The sequence below is a fragment of the Meriones unguiculatus genome, chromosome 4 (genome assembly GCF_030254825.1).
Source record: "Meriones unguiculatus strain TT.TT164.6M chromosome 4, Bangor_MerUng_6.1, whole genome shotgun sequence".
NCBI lineage: Eukaryota > Metazoa > Chordata > Mammalia > Rodentia > Muridae > Meriones > Meriones unguiculatus.
The window spans coordinates 96,102,226-96,123,360 of record NC_083352.1 but is presented as its reverse complement, the minus strand read 5'-3'; the positions used below and the strand labels follow the sequence as shown (position 1 = coordinate 96,123,360).

Sequence of the window (21,135 nt, the reverse complement as noted above, 5' to 3'; positions counted from 1 at the left end):
TGTGAATTAGCTTGAAATCCCTAAGAAATAGAACATGATGGTTACATAGCTTCCTTTTGCAAACAGCAGCTTCACGTAAAATAGTTCTGTTGCAAGGCGATTGCCAGAGTTAAAACTATGTTGAGGATTCCCAAGTGGCTGTAGTATTTGTAGAACAAATAATTGCTTCAGGTGGCTTCTAGGTTGTGAGCAATGATGAACCTCTCATTTTCCTGGTCAGTGCTTTCTCCTGCTCTTTAAATAGATGGGGCTTGTAGACAAAACTTCAGATTCTGTGATACAGTTTCAGATTCCGATTCTTTTGTTCTGGCCTGGGCTCAGAAGTAGCTTTGAACCTCTGATCTCACGTGCTCCTAGGATTGTAGGTTTCCGTGTCTTTCCTGATTTAGGTAGTACAAGCTATGGAACCCAGAGCCTTGTGTGCTAGTCAGGCACTCCTTCTCTGTCAGATTTCCATTTAACTAATTATTATTATGATGTATGAGTCTAAGTGTGGACATGCTCCTATCACTTTATAGGTGTGGAGGTCTAGGAGTCTATGCCTAGGTCTAGGCCTGTAGGAGTCCATTCTCTCCTTCCACCATGTGAGTAAAGGGGTTCAAGCAGCTGGTGCCTTTATCTGCTGAGCCATCCTAATGGCCCTAGCACTGATTTTTTTTTTTTAAACCTGATTTTGGAGTAGTATCTTAATTGACTGTGAGCTTCCTTCCTGCCTTTGTTTGTGGGTGGGGATTGGGAGAGTTAGGGTTTCTTCTGTGTAGCCCTGGCTGTCCTGGAAGTAGCTCTGTAGACCAGGCTGCCTCGTACTCAGATCTGCCTGCCTCTGCCTCCTTAGTGTCGTGCCTTCGTTTTTGATAATCACTTTCACAGACATTTACAGTAGTGCCTTCTTACCGGGATTTTCTTTTTCTGTGATTTGTTTTTCCACCAGAAAAAGTGTGGTAAATGTAGTATAGTAAGATTCAAGTGAGACCGTATTTATGTAACTTCTAATGTACTATAATTGTCCTACTTAAGCTATTTTAGTATCTTATTTGTCTTGTGTATAAACTAAACTATTGTAGGTACGCCTATTACAAAGAATCATGGTGTGCTATATACACAGATAGGCTCAGTACTACCTGCAATTCTGGGCATCCACTTTCCTTCTCAAATGTCACATGAGCAGGATTATATTGGTTGTCATTTTTTCAGCCTGCCTTCTTTTAAGTTAGTGTAGTGTATTTAAGATTATATGGCATCTGTCATTAATTTGTTTCTTTTTATTAGATGTCATTTATTAAAAGATCTACAGAATGTTTTCCATAATTGTTTTGATAGATATTTAGATTGTTTCCAGCTTGGGGCAGTTCTGAATAAAACTATCATTAATATTTATGTTTCGGATTTAATGGGAACATTTTAAAAAATATTTTATTTGATTTTTATTTTATGTGCATTAGTGTGAAGATGTCAGATTCCTTGGAATTGGCATTACAGTTAGTTGTGAGCTACCATGTGGGTGCAGGGAATTGAACCCAGGTCCTTTGGAAGGACAGACAGTGCTCTTAACCACTGAGCCATTTCTCCAGCTGCGGGAACATATTTTTTAATGTTATGTGTGTAGGTGTGTGCATATGTGTGAGCATGGCACTCATGCATGAGCACATGTGGAAAGCAAAGGGCAAGTTGACAAGTGTCAACTCTAAGAACACTTAGAGCTGGTCAGGCTGACCACTGACCGTCTGTCACTACCTCCCTGGTGCTGGATTACAAGTGTGTGCCACCAGACTTGACAAGTGTATTTTGTAACTTTTGTTGTTGTATTTTTAGTTAGTTGAATATGGGTGTCTCCTTGTGGCTATGTGCACAGTACAGTTGCCTGGGGAGGCCAGGAGATGATGTTGAATCTCTGGGGCTGTGTCATGGCTGTCAGCCACCTGCTGTGGGTGCTCTTAACCACTAGGCCATTTATCCAGCCATATTGGATTTTAAGTGAGTTCTAGGGATCAAAGGTGGTGGTCATCATTCTTTCAAGGTGAGCACTTTTCCCACTGAGCAATCTCCATAGCCCTAGGACTTACGATTTGATTTGAGTCACATGGCAAGGCTTTAAAGCTATATGAAACAGCCAAACTTAATATGGCTGTGTCACACTGCAGTCCCACGGCAGCATGGAAAATCTCAAGTTCTGCTTCATCAGTCCTGGGCGATTTGCTCTTTCTGTTTTTAACTTGACCTATTCTAAACATGGAGTAGTATTTCCATGTTTACAGTTTTTGTTTTGTTTGTTTGTTTGTTTGGTTGGTTGGTTGGTTTGATTTGGTTTTTGTTGTTGTTTGTTTTATTTGTTTTTTGTGTGGTTTCTTGTGTGGCCCTGGGCTGCTGTCTTGGAAATCATTCTGTAGACTAGCCTGGCCTCACACTCACAGAGATCCACTTGCCTCTGCCTCCGGAGTGTTAGGATTAAAGTATTGTGCTACCACTGCCTGGCTAAGAGTTTTAATGTTCATTTTGTTTGTTAGATACGAATGATGGTTCAGTATCTCCATGTACTCACTTGTCACTGCTTTCTCTTCTTCAAGAAGGGTATATGTTGCTTGTTTTTATATAGAGGTGGAAGACACACACTTTGCTTACCAGTCTTTATCTAATGGGGACATTGTAACATTTTATCCCAGACTAACTTTTTATTTTTCTTTCTTCCTTGTGGTGCTGGGGACTAATTCCGGACCCTCACTCTTGTTAGGCAAGAGACCTACCACCAAGCTATATCCGCTACCTTAGACGACGGTGCCATTTGATTATGATACTGCTTACTGGTCCTGGCTAAGTTTGGGAGATACCCAGAATTGAGATGGAAGTTGTGCTGGTTACAGCATGGCCTCTGGATCTGGAGCTCGTGAGCTAAACTGTTGGACTAATGCTGGTCCTTCTCCCAGGTTTCTGGCCTTGGGCAACGGACCTAACTCCTCTACCTGAGCATCACTTCTGGAGTTCAGGTTCCCCCTCGAATGGATTTCCCCGAGATGAAATGCGCAAGATATAAATGGCTTGTATGGTGTCTCCCGCATAAGAAGAGACCCAAATGGTGTTTGTTGTTGCTGCTGTCATGGCAGCAGTTTGATTTCTGCCTCATGGGTCTTACTGCTAGGACTTTGTTTTTGTTGCTCAGATACTTTTCAAGAATTTTTCCCCCTTTTAAAATATTTTCTTTATGTTTATTGTATTTGGGAGGCCATAGAGCATGGTGTTTGTCGTTAGCAAAGCACCTGTGCAGCCGTGTAAGACGCTAACCAGGACCGGTGTTACCTGCTCTTTGAGGAAGGATGCCATTTTACCTGTAAGAGTATGATGGACAGGGGCTGCAGAGATGGCTCAGCGGCTGAGAGCACTGTCTGCTCTTCAGAAGACCCGGGTTCAAGTCCCAGCACCCACATGGCAGCTCACAACTGTCTGTAATGCCCATTCCAATAGATCTGACACCTTCACACCAATGTACATAAAATAAAGTTTAAAAAATATTAAAAGAATGTGGTGGACAGACTAGAGTTAGGCAGACTTCAGTATTGTCAGTTCTTCAAAGCAAAATAAGCTTTGTTAATGGCTTAAAGTTTGAGGTTTCAAATAGAAATTAGAGATTTGGGAAATTTTTTTATATGCCATAAGCTCCAGGAATGATAATTAACAGATAGGAATCTTCAAATATTGTAAAAGGAAAACTGGAAACTTCTGGAAGAAGTGTATGAATTTAGTGCACCAGCAGCTTACATATTGCTTGCATCATGTTACAAAGCCTTACATGGATAAAAAGATCACCAGAGTACAGAATAGGCCATTGGGCTCAGATGTAATATATCCTTGTCATTATTGTTACTGTAGTGGTGGCTTGTGCCTGCAGTCCCAGTAGCCTCACAGAGACTGAACCAACAACCAGGGAGCCTGCATGGAACAGACCTATGCATGCTGTATGTGTTTCAGTGTGTAGCTTGGTCTTTTTGTGGCACTCCTAACAGTGGGAGCAGGGGCTGGCTCTGGCTCTGGCTGCTTTTGATATCCATGTGAGGCCTGCCCTATTCTGAAGGGAAATAGAAGAAGAGTGGATTAGGAGGGGAGAGGGGAGGAGAAACTGCATTTGGGGTGTAATATATGAGAGAAGAATAAATAAAATAAATAAAAATAAAGATACTTGTTTTGCCCAGGACTGGGTAGTGCGAATTGTGAGTTCCTGGAGAAGATTTTGAGTAGTTGAGTGCGGTAGCTAAGACACTGTCAGTGGGACTTGTTGGAGATGGAGGGTATGGACAGTCAGGTATAAAGTTACAAAAAAAAAAAAAGTTGCAAAATAGTAACTAGTTTTAGGTCCTTCTTACCACATGCAGATAAGATAATCAGTAGACATTAGGAAACAAGAAAAGGAATCAAAGAGAGATGTGAGCTTTACTTCTGATTGCTAAGTCAGGCCAGCAAAGTACTATTGAGTATTCATTTTAAACTCATTGAAGCATAAGCATTGAGAGGTTTTTCCATTGGAATAGGTTTAAGTTGGTAGTAGATGTTACAAACATATAAAATATGATTTTATAATATGTATCAGATGGAGTGATGCATTTACACTGTTATCTTTTAACATCCTAAGAAGTTAGCTAACAAACATGTCTTGTGCTAACATACATCCCTTTTCTTAAAGACAGGGACTTTGAGCACCTTGAGCACCTGCTGCATGAGAGTTAATGTTTGTCCTTTTATTTCTCTAGGGCCTATTCCCTGGTGGATTCGAGTCAAGTGTCGACATTTCTGATATCCATTCTTCTTATAGTCTATGGAAGTTTCAGGTAAGACATTCTTCATGGGGTTGTATTCAGTTGCAGATAGAGGGAGCATTGCTCTGTGGAGAGAAATGGTTTTGTCAGGACTCGAGTTCAAATGGGTAATTCTAATATTTGTTCTTTGGTTGAGTGGTGCTAAACATATCTTGGTTTTGCTTATGACTTTAGCATATTAATGCAAACGTGTAAAAACTAATTGCTTAAAACTATGTGTACAGACAGTGAGTCACTGAAGAGCAGAACTTATTGGGAAGGCTGTGCTACCAGTGATTCTGGTATCACAGGGATCAAAAATTTAAATAGACAATTCAAAATCAAATTTAAATACATGATAAATGCAAAATGAATGATAAACAGTAAATATAAATATAATGTTTTTTTTCTCTAACTCTGTTGAGGTTTTTTTTTTTTTTTTTTTTTTTTTTAAGAAAATCCCAAACATTTTATTTTACCAATAAAGGCTCAGGAGCCAGATCATGGAGTTTAAACCTGCTGGCTCACAGAGGCAGAGAAAGCACCCAGCTGACCTTCCTTTTCAGCTCAGGTCTGGATGGAAAAAAAAACAAAAACAAAAAAAACCACAAAATGCTCACTAGCTTAACTGACAGCCCAGAAGGAAAAGGCCAAAAATCCCAACGCCAAAGGCTTGCTAGTTCAAAGCCCAAAAAGTCAGGGAGCCGAGGAGCTGAAGCCTAAGCTAATGCCAGAGCTTGAGCTAAAAGCCTTTTCTATTTCTCCATGCTCTCTTAAGTGCCCCTCAACTCAAAGTCCCTCCTACTCTAATCCCTGTCAGCTGGCTTCTTGCTCTGCCTCTTGACCTAGGCTTAACTTTATTAGATGCAGAATACAGAGAGTTAGTGAACTACAGGTGTATGCTAGGGCTGGGTGAACAACACCATAATCACCTATTCACAGTAAAAAGTTCTTGGATTAAAGGTGTGTGGGCTCAATCACACCAAACAAGAAACAGAGTTTTACAGTTCACAATTTTGGGGTTCACAATGGAATCAAACATCCTGCAACATAACTCTAAATCAAAGTGTAGTCATAGGCCTTTAATAGACAGAGAAGGATCAAGTAAACCAAAATACAACTGTGCTCAAGAAGCTAGAGAACATCTCCTGTTTTAAAGGACTTCTTCACGAAAGCATTTTTACAGAAATTAATTTTTCCTTACTACAAAAGGAAAGCCATACAAATTGCTAATAAGAGACTTTTTTGACCCTCAGAAACCATTCCGTGTGACTCACCCTGTTACCAGAGTTGAGTGTAGTAACATTACCAAGTCTTTTCTCTGTTGCCCTTGGGAATGCTGAGCCTGGATCCTGATGAAGACATACTCATTCTAGCATGCAGCTGAATAACTAGAAAGAAAACACAAAGGAGCCAAACAGGTGCCCCCTTTCAGACTATCTGCAGTTGAAGGAACTACAGGGGTGGTGTAATTCAGATCAGTATGTGGCTGACACACACACTGAAAATGAATGCTGCAGGCTGGAAGGATGGCTCAGCAGCCGAGAGCACACTCTGCTCTTTCATAGGACACTTGTTTGTTTCCTAGCACCCATTGTAAATTCAGCTCTGCTGGGTCCAATACCCTTTTCTGGTCTCTGAGGGCACCAGCACACATGTCAAACACTCACAAAGGCACAGTACACACACAGTGTATATAGAAATAAAAGTGAAGGCTGCTTGGGAAATTTTAAGTTAAGAAAGAACTTGAAACAGCATGAATGATAAATAGGTCAGCAAAAAGATTTTGAACTATTTAATATATCTGGATTTTCATAAGTACTTTGTAAAATCATAAACTTATAGTCCTTTACTCCAATCACTGTAGAAAAATATATACCATAATATATACACTTAATTTTGGGGGGGGCACAGTGTCACATACCTCTAATCCCAGCACTTGGGGAGGCTAAGGCAGGCAGATCTCTGTGAGTTAAAGGCCAGTTTGGTCTACAGAGTGAGTCCAGGACTGTACACAGAGAAGCCCTGTCTTGAAACAAACAAACAAACAAAAAGATGCTAGACACTGTAAGTCATTTTTTGGTTTTTCAAGACACAGTTTCTGTTCAGCCTTAACTGTCTTGGAACTTACTCTGTAGCTTAGGCTGGCCTGGAACTCATAGAGACCCGACTGCCTCTGCCTCACAGAAAAGCCTTAGGTTCTTTCGTTGGGTTGTGGCTGTTTTGTTTGGTTGTTGTTTATCAGCACAAGCTAGAGTCCCCCAGGGAAAGAAGGAATTTATGTTAGAAGAATCCTCTATCAGATTGAGCAAATTTGTGGGGGCATATTCCTGATTGATGACTGATGTCAGAGGGTGCAGCCTTCTAGGGCAGTGCTTCCCCTGGGTAGGTGGTCTAGGCGGTCTTAGGCTGTATAAGAAAACAAGTTAAGCAAGCCAGTAAGCAGTATTCCTCTGTGGTTCTGATTCAGTTCCTGGCGTCAGAGCTCCTGCCCTGACTTCTCTCAGTGGTGAGCTGTGATCAGATGAGTAAACCAATAAACCCTTTCTTCACTTAGTTGCTTTTGGTTGTGGTGTTGTTTTTCCAACACAGTTGGAAAATAGGACACAGTTTTTATTTATTTGTGGAATTATTCTGAGACATTCTGTACATAACACTAGGGGTTGTCCTGGAACTATGTAGATCATGCTGGCTTCAGATTCATGGAGACCCTCCTGCTTCTGCTTCCTGAGTGCTGGAGTTAAACACATGTGTCACTGTGGCCAACTTAGGACACAGTTCTTAACCACTTCTAAGAAGCCAGGGCAATTAGCACCTTACCAAAGTGGTCAGTACTTTCTATTTCTACCCCTAATATTTTATCTTTTACATTTTTAAAAGACTTGTAATTTCAAACAAACAAACAAACAAAAGCCATTTTTAGTTACAACTCACATCACATTCATTAGTGGAAATTACCTTTTGTATCACACACAGACACACACATGTACTCACATACAAGTAAGTTGTATACATTTAGAAAGTTAGGGTCCTTTACATAGTGATTCTTGTCACATATAACCCAATTGTTTTCTGTAGTCATCATATTAGGGTTTAGTAATTTAATAATTCTTTGTGTTACATATACTGTTTTTGTTGGACGTGTAAGTTGTTAACTTTTTATGTATTTTTTTTTTTCCTTTGGTTGGTTGAACTCCGTTGTTAAGATGGACATTTAGGGCCAATAAAATTGCTCAGCAGGTGAAGGTTCTTGTTGTACCAGCCTGGAATTCCAGGTCAGATCTCAGGAACCCATGTGAAAATGGAAGAAAAGGACCAACTGTGCAGAGTTGTCCTCTGACCTCCACACTTACCATGGTGCATATGCATGTATGTTCTCTCTCCCCCTCTGAAATAAACGTCTTTTAAAGATAAACATTTAAAAGTTGGAATAGGTAACTAGAGAGTATGAACTATCTCTCCCTACTACATGCTGCAGTAGTATTTTTAGGAAATTGCACCAGTTTATTATTGAGCAGATTTTAACATTGTACTAAAGAGAGTGATAATGTACCATATAGGTGGAAAGGGTCTTTTGGACCTTCTGGTTTACATTGAGGAGACTGGAGCCCAGCAGGTTACCAGCACTCACACGGCTGTATAGCTAGCTCATTGCTAACGGAGTTTAAGCAGCTGGTCCCTGTATATAATACCTTTACACTTGAATACGTTTTCTGTAGAAAGGAAATCATGGTGCCTTTGGTTATACTTTTTTTAAGTTGAACTGACTGAGTAAGCATTTCTTCCTCTTCTGTTTTCTGGGTAAAATGCTATTTCTTTAAATATGTAATAGAACTCAACTTTGAAACTATCTGCATGTAGGCTTTTCTGTATACAGAGGTTTTCTTGCTCTGGCTTGGCTGAAGTCCTTTCTTTAAAAAAAAAATTTTTTTTTTTTTGAGAGGGGCTGAAGAGAGAGCCCAGCCAGTTAAGAGCACTGGCTGCTCTTCCAGAGGTCCCAGGTTCAATTTCCACTACCATCTATAATGGAATCTGATGCCCACCTCTGTCATGCCAGTGTACATGCAGACAGAACACTCATGCACTATAAGATATATACATGCATGCATGCATACATACATACATACTTTCCTAATTTATGAAAAATATATAATGTAAAGCATACCATTAAAACTCTTTAAGTGCACAGGACAGTGACAGACTTAAGCACGTGCTGTTTGCCATCATTCTGTTACAGCTATGTTATTACTAGAGTATGGGGTGGTGTCACTGATACTGATACTGATTGCATTTCTCTGAATGGTGGTGAAACTTCTGTGATCTCTCTTGTGTGTAGCCATCTGTTTTCTTTGGTGAAGCACTTTCTCAGGAGTGCTCAATGACAGACAGAGGTTAGAGCTGTCTCCTACCCTCTGGCTTGCCTTTTCATTTTTTTAGTGTTGACTCTTAGTACAAGCATAATTTTGTTAAAGTCCACCTTCTGCCATGTTTATAAATCATGCTTTTATTGTTGTATCAAAGAATTTACCTATTTACTGAGATGTTGTAGTAAACTAAAAAATAAAATAAAGAGTATTGAGCTATGTTTATTTAGTCCTGAGGTTATTATCTTCTATTTAATTAACCCGCTATCACAAATAGTAAGACAGACACCTGTTAGATTTATAATTGCCTATTTACTTTGGGCTGGGCAGATATTTCCCCTACAGTGGCTCAGTATCACCATCCATCTCCCAGCCCCCATCCAGTGCATCCACCTTACTCCTCCTCATCTGGTCTACCTTCCATCCATAATCCTATGGTACTTGCTTATATCCTTCATATGGGCCTTTTCATGCCATTATTGGAATCCTTGCTCTTGGCCCCCACATGTTTCACACACACACACACACACACACACACACACACACCCCAACCCATTGTGGCATCGTTTTTTGTTTTGTTTTGTTTTCCACACTAACCCATCTTGGTGTCCTCCCTCCTCCTCTCTTCCCATCCTTTGAGTCTCCTGACCTTTCCATGCCCGGGAACCTTAGGCACGCCTACCCCATTCTACCCTGCCCAGGTATAGTTCATTTAATCAACCAGTCAAGTATGTCTTAGGTAGGTTTACAAAACAAGGATAACTGTAACCAGATCTTGAGGGCCAGTAACACACATCAGACCAACCTTCAACACTGAGACAAAGATGAAAACATTTAATAGTTTTAGTGTGGTTCTTTCATTTAAGATATGGTATGTTTTTCAGTTCGTCTTCATACCATCTTCAAAAACTCTTGACTGTCACCGTGAGACTAACTATATTCCTGTTTCTGTTCCAGTCGTCTACATGTTTCTTCTTTGTGGGTGAGCATGATCGTGTATGTGTGTCTAGTGTGTTTGCCTGTTTGAGCACACATGTCTATGGTTATGGTAGCCTCAGGTTTTGTTGTTGTTGTTTGTTAGTTTTTAGGTGCCATCTACCTTTTTTTTTTTTTTTTTTTTTTTTTTTTTGGAGTTACGATCTCTCAGTGGCCTGGAACTCTCTGATTAGGCTAGGCCAACATACACACACAGGTTCTGAGGACCTTAAGTACTTGGGGCATCATACTTGCAAGGCAGGCACTTTATCAGCTGAGCTGTGTCCTCAGCCTTTACTTGTCTCTTCTTTGCCTGTAGGGTGTCTTGATTACTGTAGCCTTCTTAGGAAGTTGAGTTTGAATAGTTTAAATCTTACGTTTTTGTTTTTTTCAAATGTATCTGGGTTACTCTGGATCCTTTACATTTCCATGTAAATTCCAGATTCAGCAGGTCAGTTCTTCTCCCCCCCCCCCAAAAAAAAAAAAAAAGCCTGTGTGGATTTGATAGGCATTATGGCTCTGTGCATCAGTTAAGGGAAAACTGTGGGGCTTTTTGTTTGTTTTTAATCCAGGGTGTTCTTATTATATGTTGTGTGTGTGAATGTGTTGCCTGCTAGTGTGTATATGCACTACTCATGTGCCTGGGAGGTCAGAAGAGAGTGGATCTCTGGAACTGGAGTGACAGATGGCTGTGGGCTGCCATGTAGGTGCTGGGAATTGAACTCTGGTTCTGTGCAAGAGCAACAAGTGCTTTTAACTTCTGGGATCTCTCTCCAGCCCATTTTGTTTCTTTTAGAGAGGGTCTCACTATGCTGTGCCCTGAGCCTGGAACTTCCTATGTAGGCTAGACTGTTCTCAGACGCACAGAGCTCCACCTTCCTGATGCATAACAACTACTACTCTCTTTCTCTAGCCTGTTCTGACATCCAGCCATGGGATCTTACCATGTGACCTGTCATTGACAGCTTACATCTGTGTCATAACCTGTCTGTGTATTTCATTCCTTTTTATGACTAAATAGTTTCTCTGGCTGTCTGGGCTGCTGCTGTTTTAGCTGTTTTGAATAATGGTGCAGTAAATACTTATGTACAGGTTCTGATGTGAGCGTATGTTTTCATTTCTCGTGAATAGCAGGAATATTAGATGGTAGGGTAAATCTTTGATTTAACATTTTAAGAAATGCCACTGTTTTCAAGGTGTCTGTTCCACTTGATGTTCTCACCAGCACTGAATACAATTCTTCACATTCTCACCGACAGTTCTCTTTTGAGTGTTTTCTTTTATTTTTACTATATGATAATTATACACCATAAGCTTCTACTACGTGATTTCCATATCTGTGCGTCATTATTTTCTCCACAGTCACACACTGTCTTATTTCCCCTCCTTTGGCTTCATCCTTCTTCACAATTAATCCTTGTCTGCTTTTTTGTTTTTCTTCTTTATGTTATTATTGTTCAGTCTAGACTCAACATGTAAAAGGAAATGTGATTTTTGTCTTTCTCTGCCAGGTTAACTGTGCTAAACATGATGTATTACACTTCTACCTATTTTCCTGCAATGGTGTAATTTCGTTTTCTTTATGGCTAAATAAAACATATGTATATATACCACATTTTTAAAAATCCATTCATGTAGCCAGGCAGTTGTTGTGCACACCTTTAAATCCATTACTTGGGAGGCAGAGGCAAGTAGATCCTCCAAAAATGCATTTATGCATTGAGGAACATGTAAGAAGATTCATGACTGGCCTGTTGCCACGTAGTAAGCAGTGGTGTAGAGGTGTGGCTCTTTTGTGTGCTGACATGGATTCCTTCGGGTCTGTAACGGGGAGTGGCATCGCAGGATCAAATCACAGTTACAGTCTTCATTTGTGGAGAATTTGCACCCTGATTTTTATGGTATTTGAGCTAATTTACATTTCCACCAGCTGGGTGCACATGTTTCTCTTTTCCTCCTTTATCCTCACAAATGTTTGGGCTTATGTGTGCTGTGTGAGTGTCATGTATGTCTGCATGAAAAGGAACCTCAGCATCATGTTAGTTGCCTGTCTTTGTCATTCTGTTACTCTAGTGGTGTCTCAGACTACTGGCTTTGACTTGTGTTTCCTTAATGACTTGCAGGGTCCAGCATCTTTTCATTTGTTTATTTCTCATCTGTAGATTCTTTGGTGAGATGTCTGTTAAGACACACACACACACATACCCCGTGCACACACACAGAGACACCTGGCTCTGGTGTCAAGTCCAGGGCCATGAGTGTGCTATATTTATTCTGAGCCCCTCTCTCCCCATTTTTATCTTCCTAGTGTTAAATTTAAGACTTCTTTACATACTGTGAAGATACCTTTACCAGAGAAGTGCTTGCAAACTTTTTTTTTCCTTTGTGTCTCTGGGTCTGTCTTTTCACTTTTTGTACATTTGTATATTTCCTGATAGACTAACCTTTGAAAAAATCTCTATATACCAGTGGTTCTCAACCTGTGGGATGGTTTTGGAGAAAACCTCTCTCTATCTAAAAATATTTACATTACTACAGTTGTGAAGTAGCAATGTAATAATTTTATGGTTGGGGATCACCATGACATGAGGAACTGTATTATTGAGAACCACTGTCTATACCTTCTTAAAATTTCTGTGTAAATATCTTACCAAGTCTGATGTTAGAATACCCATCCAAAATATTTTTATTTCAGTTTTGGAGACTTATTTTAAATACATATATATCGAAGTCAAGCTGCAGTGACAGACTTAGATATGAGACCCAGAAAGAAAAAAGAAAAAAGAAATGTGTGCATGTGGTGTGTGCGCGTATGAGTGCATCATTTCATAGTTCTCTTCCCTGAGGCCTTCAAAAGTGACCCATGGTACCCTTCCGTGTAAACATTTGTGGAACTATTTCAGCCAGAATTGAGGGTAAACAGCCAACAGCAGCAGGGGCTGTGGTCCACATGGCAGAGTATGTTACCCCAGAGTATAGCCTAAGGTTGTTACGCCATCTGGCTGTTGATTGTTGGTTATTCCTGATTACTGAACTCTTAAACACAGTGGCTATCCAAGCATGTGCTGTTACCAACTCAATACAGACCTCATTGTCTAAACTGCTCACAGCACATCCTGTCAGACCTAACATTTCTCCTTGTCCTACAGCGCATTGTGGGTTTTTTGTTTTCATTTTTGGTTTTTTTGAGACAGAGTTTCTCTGTGTAACCTTGGCTGTCCTGGACTCACTCTGTAGACCAGCCTGGCCTCAAACACACAGAGATCCACCTACCTGCCTCTGCCTCCTGGGTGCTGGGATTAAAGGTGTGTGCCACTGCACCTGGTTTACAGTGTAGTTTTTTTCAAACTATTTTGTATGTATGTGGTGCCTGTATATGTGTATGGATGTATGTGCGTGTGGGTGTACATAACTGCATTCCTCAGGAGCATGCCACTTTGAGACAGCATCCCTCGCTGAACCTGGCACTGGTTGAGGTAGATAACCGGCCAGTGAGCTCTAGGGGCCTGCTTCTGCAGTCCAGGACTGGTTAATTCAAATACCATTCTACTCGTTTCTCATGAATTTTTACCTTAGAGTAAGAACAAATCCTAAATAAAGCCTTACTAAGACATTCAGAGCATGTTAAGTTACTTCTTGCTATAGCATCATGATAGATTCCTGTCAGATGTATATCAGTGTGACCACATTGTGTTTGACACTACTTAGTCGGCCTTTGGATTGGCCAGCTCAGGATTAAGCCATTAGCATTATGTGAAAGGTTGCTGACTTCATACCTGTCTGCAGTAAAGCAGCATATATGGAGCTTGATCAAACTGATGAGGAGAAACTGCAGTACTGGTTGTTAATGAGAAATTTGTGTGCTATGAAAGCTATCGTTAGCACACTAGTACATGGGAATCTGTGAAGTGCTTTGTTAGTCCTACTTTAAAGAGAAGGAAGTGGACTGAGAAGATGGCTCGGTGGGTAAGGACACTTACTGTAAAAATAGAAGGAGCTGAGTTCACATCTCTAGCAGACAAGTAAAAAAAGTGGTGGTGGGTGCCTGTAACCCAACTTGGGGCAAGAAACAGTCAGATCCAGCCAGCTTAGCCCAAAAAACCTGGTTCAGTAATAGACTCTGTCTCAAAATCTCAGCTGGATGCCAGATGTCTTCCTCTGGACTCCACAAATGCTTACATTGGGGTAGCGCCTATTTTTTAAACTTTCTTTTATTTTTTTAATTTTGTTATTTAATTTTTTTTTTTTTTTTTTAGGTTCCTTAAGCCTATACCTCCCTTCCACCAACCCATATCCCACCTAATACCTTCCAACGCTACGTAGGATACGTTCCAACACTAGGTAGGAGAGAAAGAAGGTTAGTGGGGAGAAGGGACAGAGTTCTCTTTAACTACTTCTGGCTGATTATCTCTTGAGTTACTTTTTCTGGTTTAGGAAGCAGGTAAAGGTCAGGTAGGTGACAGGAGATGATGACTCAGCAGCTCTTAGCTGGTTTGCTGGGCTGCCTAACAGGGAGCCGCAGACTGGCTACCTAGACAGCAGAGAGCTTTCCTTTAGTTCTAGAAGCTCAAGTCCAAGGTCTAAGATGTCAGCAGGGTAGGCTTTCATCCCGACACCCCTTCCTGGCTTCTGGATTTGACCTTCACCTATAGATGTTGCTTTTGCATGTCCTTTCCCAGCTGCACAGAAGTCTGTCTCCCTTTCCCTTGCCCATGTCTGCTTGTCTCCTTAGATGCCATTTTAAGCTCGGTGTGGTAGTGCACACCTTCAGGTCAACACCAGCTTGCACTGGTTTAAGCCAAAAGCAGCCCAGTGAGAGCCTGTCTAAGTAGGGTAGGAAAAGCATTCCATTTCTTATAATACCTCTTGTAAAACTGTCTGCAAATCCAGTTACATGTTCAGGTTCTGTAGTTAACACTTCAGATAGGAATCTTGTAGGTATGCCATTCAGTCCAACAGAGAAAGTGATCTCATTACTGTCTAAACCACAACACACTGAATGATTTTTAAAAGAGCTCACATTAATATTGGTGGGACAAAATGATGACTAATTACCTGTAGATTTGTAGTACCTCTGCTTATGGGGTTACTCTGAAAATTAAAAAAAAAAAAAAAAAGGTGGGCTGTAGAGTTGTAGCTCAGTGGTAGAGCATTGGTATAGCACTTCTGAAGTCTTGGGTTCCATTCCCCAATTGAAGAAAGCAAAGAAAGTCATCTTGACTGTACCACATCCAGCCCAGCACCTGACCAGTGGGTGCAGTTAAGGTTAACTGGAGGTGGAGGTTGGGGGTCAGAAGTTCAGGACCATGTTTGGTTATGGAGTAAGTTCAACCCTGTCTCACACTGTCCTTGCCCCCCCCCCAAAAAAAAACCACCAACCACCAACCCAGTTTTCTACTGTTATCTGTCTTTGCTACTTTGTGGGTTCGCCTTTATCTTGCCCTTCCCGCCCCCACCCCCAGTTTCACCCCGTCACTAGATAGGATAGAGAAGAGAGAGACAGAGATCCCTGAATCTGATTTCTTTCTTCTTGTTTCCTCTTTGAGCACAACTACTAACGAACTGCAGCCAACACCCCTGAACAACCAAGAACCACCCACCCTGCTTCTCAGGGCTGTATCATTTATATACCTCTGAAAAGTTCCCAGAATTCCAGATGTCACACAGTTGCAGAGACAATCTGAGGCTGGCAAAACCACGTCTCTGCTAGAGCACGAGGCAAATCATAGTCCCCTGCTACAAAGCAGCCCTATATCCCATACCTGGGATTAAAAATGAAAACATATTCTACTAATATTTCTATATATTTTTAAAGAAACAAAAATTCCAGAATTCTCACTACAGTCACTATTTTGGCTCTCAGTATTTCCAACCAAGTAATGAGAAGACCATCCTCTTTTCTTACATGCATCCATGGTGGGTCACTTGGTCAAGGACAGGATTTCTTCGCTGTGTTGCCCAGGCTGTCCTCAAATTTGCCATTCTCCTGTGTCTTTCTCTTGAATGCTGCCTGTGTGCATCAGTAATTAGATCTAATTACTTGACCTACTGCTATTTCTATTCAGTTATAATTGATACAGAGTAGAAATGAAAACATTGGGGTTTTTTGTTGTGGTGGTGTTTTTTTTGTTTTGTTTTGTTTTGTTTTGTTTTTTTAAGACAAGATCTCACCCTATAACCTGGGCTGGTTCAAACTTTTGATCAAAACTTCCAGTTCTCTTGCCTCAGCTTCCCAACTGCTGGGATTTTGGGCGAGTGCCGCCAAGTCTAATTTCTTCTGTTGGTCAGTTTCTATTTTCTTAATGTTTATATATTTGTGTGTGAGTGTTTATATATTTGTTTGTGGCAGTGTGCCCCAGGAGGCATGTGGAGGACAACTTTGTGGAGTTGTTGTCCATATTTGTGTGGACCAAACTCAGATAATCAGGCTTGCACAGCAAGCTGTTGACCTGCTAAGCTGTCTTAGGGCCCACCTTGCTCTTTTAAACCTTGATTTCAGTCACCTGAATGTGCTCTTTGTTAAGCAGATAGCCAGGGTACAATTTGAATGAAGTGTATGTAGTATCATTCGGTGTAGTGCCATCACAGGTTGTCACAGAGCAGTAATAAGACTGTGGTGGCAGGACAGGGCTGGGGTGATAAAGACAGAACAGACCATTCAGGGCCAGCTAAGCACAGGGCTGTCTGTAGACTTAGTGAGTTACCAAGTAAGTCCATAATTGAGCATTCCTGGTGCTCTAAGACAGAAGTCTTCTGCAAAGGTGGTATTTAAACAGCTCAAGTGTGGTGTCAGCTGTGGAGTACACTAAGCTGTTAGAGTAGAGCTGGAAGATGTAACACTTCCCAGCTTGAACAAGTGTATACAGCTCTCCACTTTGCTTATGTTGATTTGTTTAGTTGCGTAGTGGTAATCTCTAATGATCAGTCAAGGCTTGGTTGTTTTGTTGTTGTTTTCTTTTTAAAACAAGATTGAGGCAAATATTGCCTCAGACGCTCAGAGTAGTTACATTGGACTGTCCAGCATCAGGAGGCAGAGGCAGATGGATCTCTGTATATTCAAGGCCATGGTCTATACAGAGAAACCCTGGGGGAGCGGGGATGATCCATCTTCATAGCACCTCAGGTGCTGCCTTTGGCACCATCTCTACAGCAGTGCTGTCAGCAAGATGAAGTGTGCTTGCTTTGCTTGGTCGGTTTATTTAAAGGTATTCTTAAAAGGTGTGTGTGTGTGTCCGTCCAGTGGCATCCAGAAAAAAGCATCCGATCCCTTGGAGTTATAGTTACCTGGTGGTTCCCAGCCACTGCAGCACACACTAGAAACCAAACTCAGGTACTCTGCACAAACTTTTACTGCTGAGTCAGCTCTCTGCGCCCACCCTCACCCCCCCCCCCTTTTTTTTTCTTGTTCTTCCAGTCAGGATTTCTCTGCTCCTGGCTGTTCAAGAACCTGCTCTGTAGACCAGGCTGGCCTCAAACTCAGAGATCTGCCTGCCTCTGCCTCCTGAGCGCTGGGATTACAGGAGTGCACTGCTACCCCTGGCTAAAGGTAGAGTTTTTACTACCCCTCAGCTAATAATAAATTGGCTGGCCAGCACTGACCTCTGCACCCAGGCTTATTTTTTCCATCTTCTGGGAGAGGCTGTCCATGCTTTGGGTAAGACCAAAAATACAGCTGGCAGCTTTCCAGCCCATAGTGTCATATGTGCCAGCAGGAGGAGTAGAAGCTGGCCCCAGGGCAGAGATGTGAATAAAGATTCTTGTAAAGTCACCCAGCTGTCACCAGGGCCAGAGAGGCAGCGTGGACGTAACAAATGCACTTACTGTTTTTATGTTCGTAAGTGGAGCTGAAAACTCAGATTAATGCATGCTTTCCCAGCACACACCCACGGGGAAGGGGAGGTCTTTGTTTTCCTTTGGCTGCAGACATGTCCTCATGCACTGCATGTCCAGTTTAGACCTCCTGTGCCCTCATGATCAACTCTGTCATGAGCCCTATGGAACGCTGAAAGTACAGAGGACTGAAAATTACCACATGTGTCATGGCAGAAGAAATTAGTTTTAAAATTTGTGTGCAGGTTTTTTTTTTTTTAATGTTTTGTTGTTTTATAGATCTAGTCAGAATCTAGAAGTAGCAATTTGTCTGGCAACCAGTCACTGTAACAGTTCCTCTAGGACCAGCTGACATGGGGCAGTTAAGTTAGTCTTTTATTTCCTGCTGAGCATCTTCTGGTAGGTCTAAAAGTAAATAGAAGACCCCGGATGTATACAAGCAGGTGACTGTTAGTTAGAATTAGAAAGCTGAATAGTCTAGGCTGTTATTATTATTATTATTATTATTATTATTATTATTACTACTACTATTATTGCTATTCTCCTGGCTCATGTGTATGTGTATACACAACTTGCACGAACCAGTTCTCTCATTCCACCACATGGTTTCCAGGAATTAAGGCAAACTCACCTGCTAAATCATCTCACTGGGGCTCCTAAATGCTTATTCATATAATAAAAGAGTTCCAAATTCCGTGAAACAAAAACTGGTAGACAGAAAGGAAAACAAAACCTACAAATACAGCTGAATATAACAGTGTCCCTCATTCAATAATGCAACAATACAGGCAGGAAGAAAATGAACAGCAACAGAGTGGCTTTGACTAATGTTCTTGTGTGTTTGTGTTGATTGTGCACATGCATGTATAGTCTAGAGGACTGATGTCTCAGTCTGCCCTCCACTGAACCTTGAGATCATCAGTTGGACCTGATTGGCTGACCAATAAGCTTCCGGATTGCCCAGTTCCATGACACACATTGCCTTTCCCCCAGCACTGGATTACAGATGTGTGCCACCATACCCAGCTTTTGACATGGGCTCTAGGGATCCAAACTCATGATTGCACAGCAATCTTGACTGAGTAATTCCAATGAACCCCATTGAAGTAGTGCTCTTCATCAGTGTAATCTAGCTGTCATTTGTGAAACGCCTCCACAGCAAAACCTGTCTTTATTTAACATACATTAAGATATTTGCCAATGATGGACATATCAGAAGATATGAGACAAGTTGGAATATATAACACATGATCTGTACTCTATATTAGCTCAGGCTAACATAGCAAAATACATTGTAGCTTAGATGGCTTAGACAACAGAAATCTATTTTCTCAGAGTTGTGGAGGCTGGAACTCCAAAATCAGATGCCTGGTTGGGTTGTTTGCTGGACTGACTGACTCAACTCAGGTCAGCACATCAGTGTATGCAGCCCCCAGTCTCCCAACACTGGACTCCTACCTGACTTGATTCTTAACCGCTCTCTGCAAGCTCTTGCCAGTCACATGGTTGGCAGGCATTTTCTTTCCTCATGTGAGTGGCTGGCCTCCCTCCATCCCTCCCTCCAGGAGGTCACCTCTCCCTGCTATTTATTTATTTTTAATAGTGTTGTTTGAAGCACAGATGTTTTCACCTGCTTTGGGCTGTTGTTTTTAGGGGGTCCTCATTGTACCTTCTCTAAAAGCTGCTGTGTGGGTATAAAAGTCCCAAAATGTGCTTGCTATTTATCCAGCATTTTTCTTTCCAGATTTTTAACCATAAGAAGGTAATTAAGAGATTGTGGAAGGTTGAACTACACTGGAGTCAGGGAAGCTCTTGCACTAACACTGGAGGGTCATGGGCTGTTTTCAGTCTAACAGTTCATTCTTTCCCTCCTAGTAACAACATTTAGAATACTGTCATGACTGGCCTTGCTGTGTTGTCTCTTAAGCAAAACTGAAACTGACTGTTAATTCTTTCCCACAGGTCTCTTAATATGGACTTTGAAAACCAAGATAAGGAGAAAGACAGCAGCAGCTCTTCTGGCTCTTTCAATGGCAACAGCACCAATAACAGTAAGGCGTGTTACATTAGTCATTTCCTCATGTGTGCTCCCAACCCCTATGTTCTCACCTCAGCTGACCTCTCTGTGCTTCCAGTTCCTCGTGTAATGGCTTTATGTTTGATATAACAGTAAGATCTAATCCGTATGCTGCCATCTGTTGAGTTTTTATGTTCTAAATCTGAACTTACTGACTGCGTACAAGAGGCTTGAGCCTGATGCTAACTGCTGAGGTAGCTCCCTAAAGATTGGCGGGGGGGGGGGGGGTGTCTACCCCTGTGACTTCATTAGCTGTTCTGTGAGGTTAGTGGTCCTGTACTTGGGACAGTTTGATTCAGTAGCTTTAAGAGAGAGCACATTTAAGTGCTTGGAGGACTCAGCTTTTGGAGTGTCTCTTGATTTGAAGTTCTTAAAATAGAGGTGAATTTATAAACAAGTTTGCATTTATCCATACAATGGAATATTATTTTATATTTCATAATGAAGTGCTGGGGGCCAGGGAGATGGCCTAGTCAGCAAAGTGCTTACATTGCAAGCATGAGTTCCAGAGCTCAGATCCCCAGCACCCATGTAATAACCTAGGCATAGTGGTTTGTGCCTGCCGTGCCAGTGCTGGAGGTCAGGGATGAAAGCCCCTCTCTCGGGTTTGCTAGCCAGGAGTCTGGCCTCCAACTTGAGTGGGAGACCCTGCCTCAAAAATAAGTTGGAAAACAACAGAGAAGACACCCATAATAAACTTGTGATATGCACATACATGTACTTCACATGCAAACATGTATACTGTATACACACTCTGTTCATAAAATGAAGTGCTGATATGTGCTGTGATGCAAATGAAGCTTGCAGTGTGCCAGAGAAAGGAGCCTAGCACAGTTACTTCCTGTGTGAGTCCTTTAGATGAAATCCCCCAAACAGCAAATGTGTGGACAAAAAGTGGATTATTGGTTGCCTTGGGTCTAGAGAGAAGTAGAAAGATTAACTGCAAATGGAGTGGTCTTACTGGGGTGGTTTTTAAAAAACAAAACAAAAAACCCAATAGCAAGAAAACTAGATTGTGGTTATTTCAGAGATTGTTAAGTTTACCAAAAAAATTGATTGAATTTTGTATCTAAAATGGGTAAATTTTTATGATGTGTGAATTTTACAT

The 21,135-nt window shown here is 41.4% G+C and overlaps 1 protein-coding gene across 1 annotated transcript in view; it reads left to right on the top strand.

Annotated features, from left to right (window-relative positions):
- Sppl3 (signal peptide peptidase like 3) overlaps positions 1–21,135 on the top strand; it is an 83,136-nt gene that overhangs the window by 34,857 nt on the left and 27,144 nt on the right. Inside the window, exons 2-3 of the mRNA XM_021631803.2 lie at positions 4,737–4,814; positions 19,913–20,001. Coding sequence (XP_021487478.1) covers positions 4,737–4,814; positions 19,913–20,001 — 167 coding nt within the window. The remainder of the gene's footprint in view (positions 1–4,736; positions 4,815–19,912; positions 20,002–21,135) is intronic.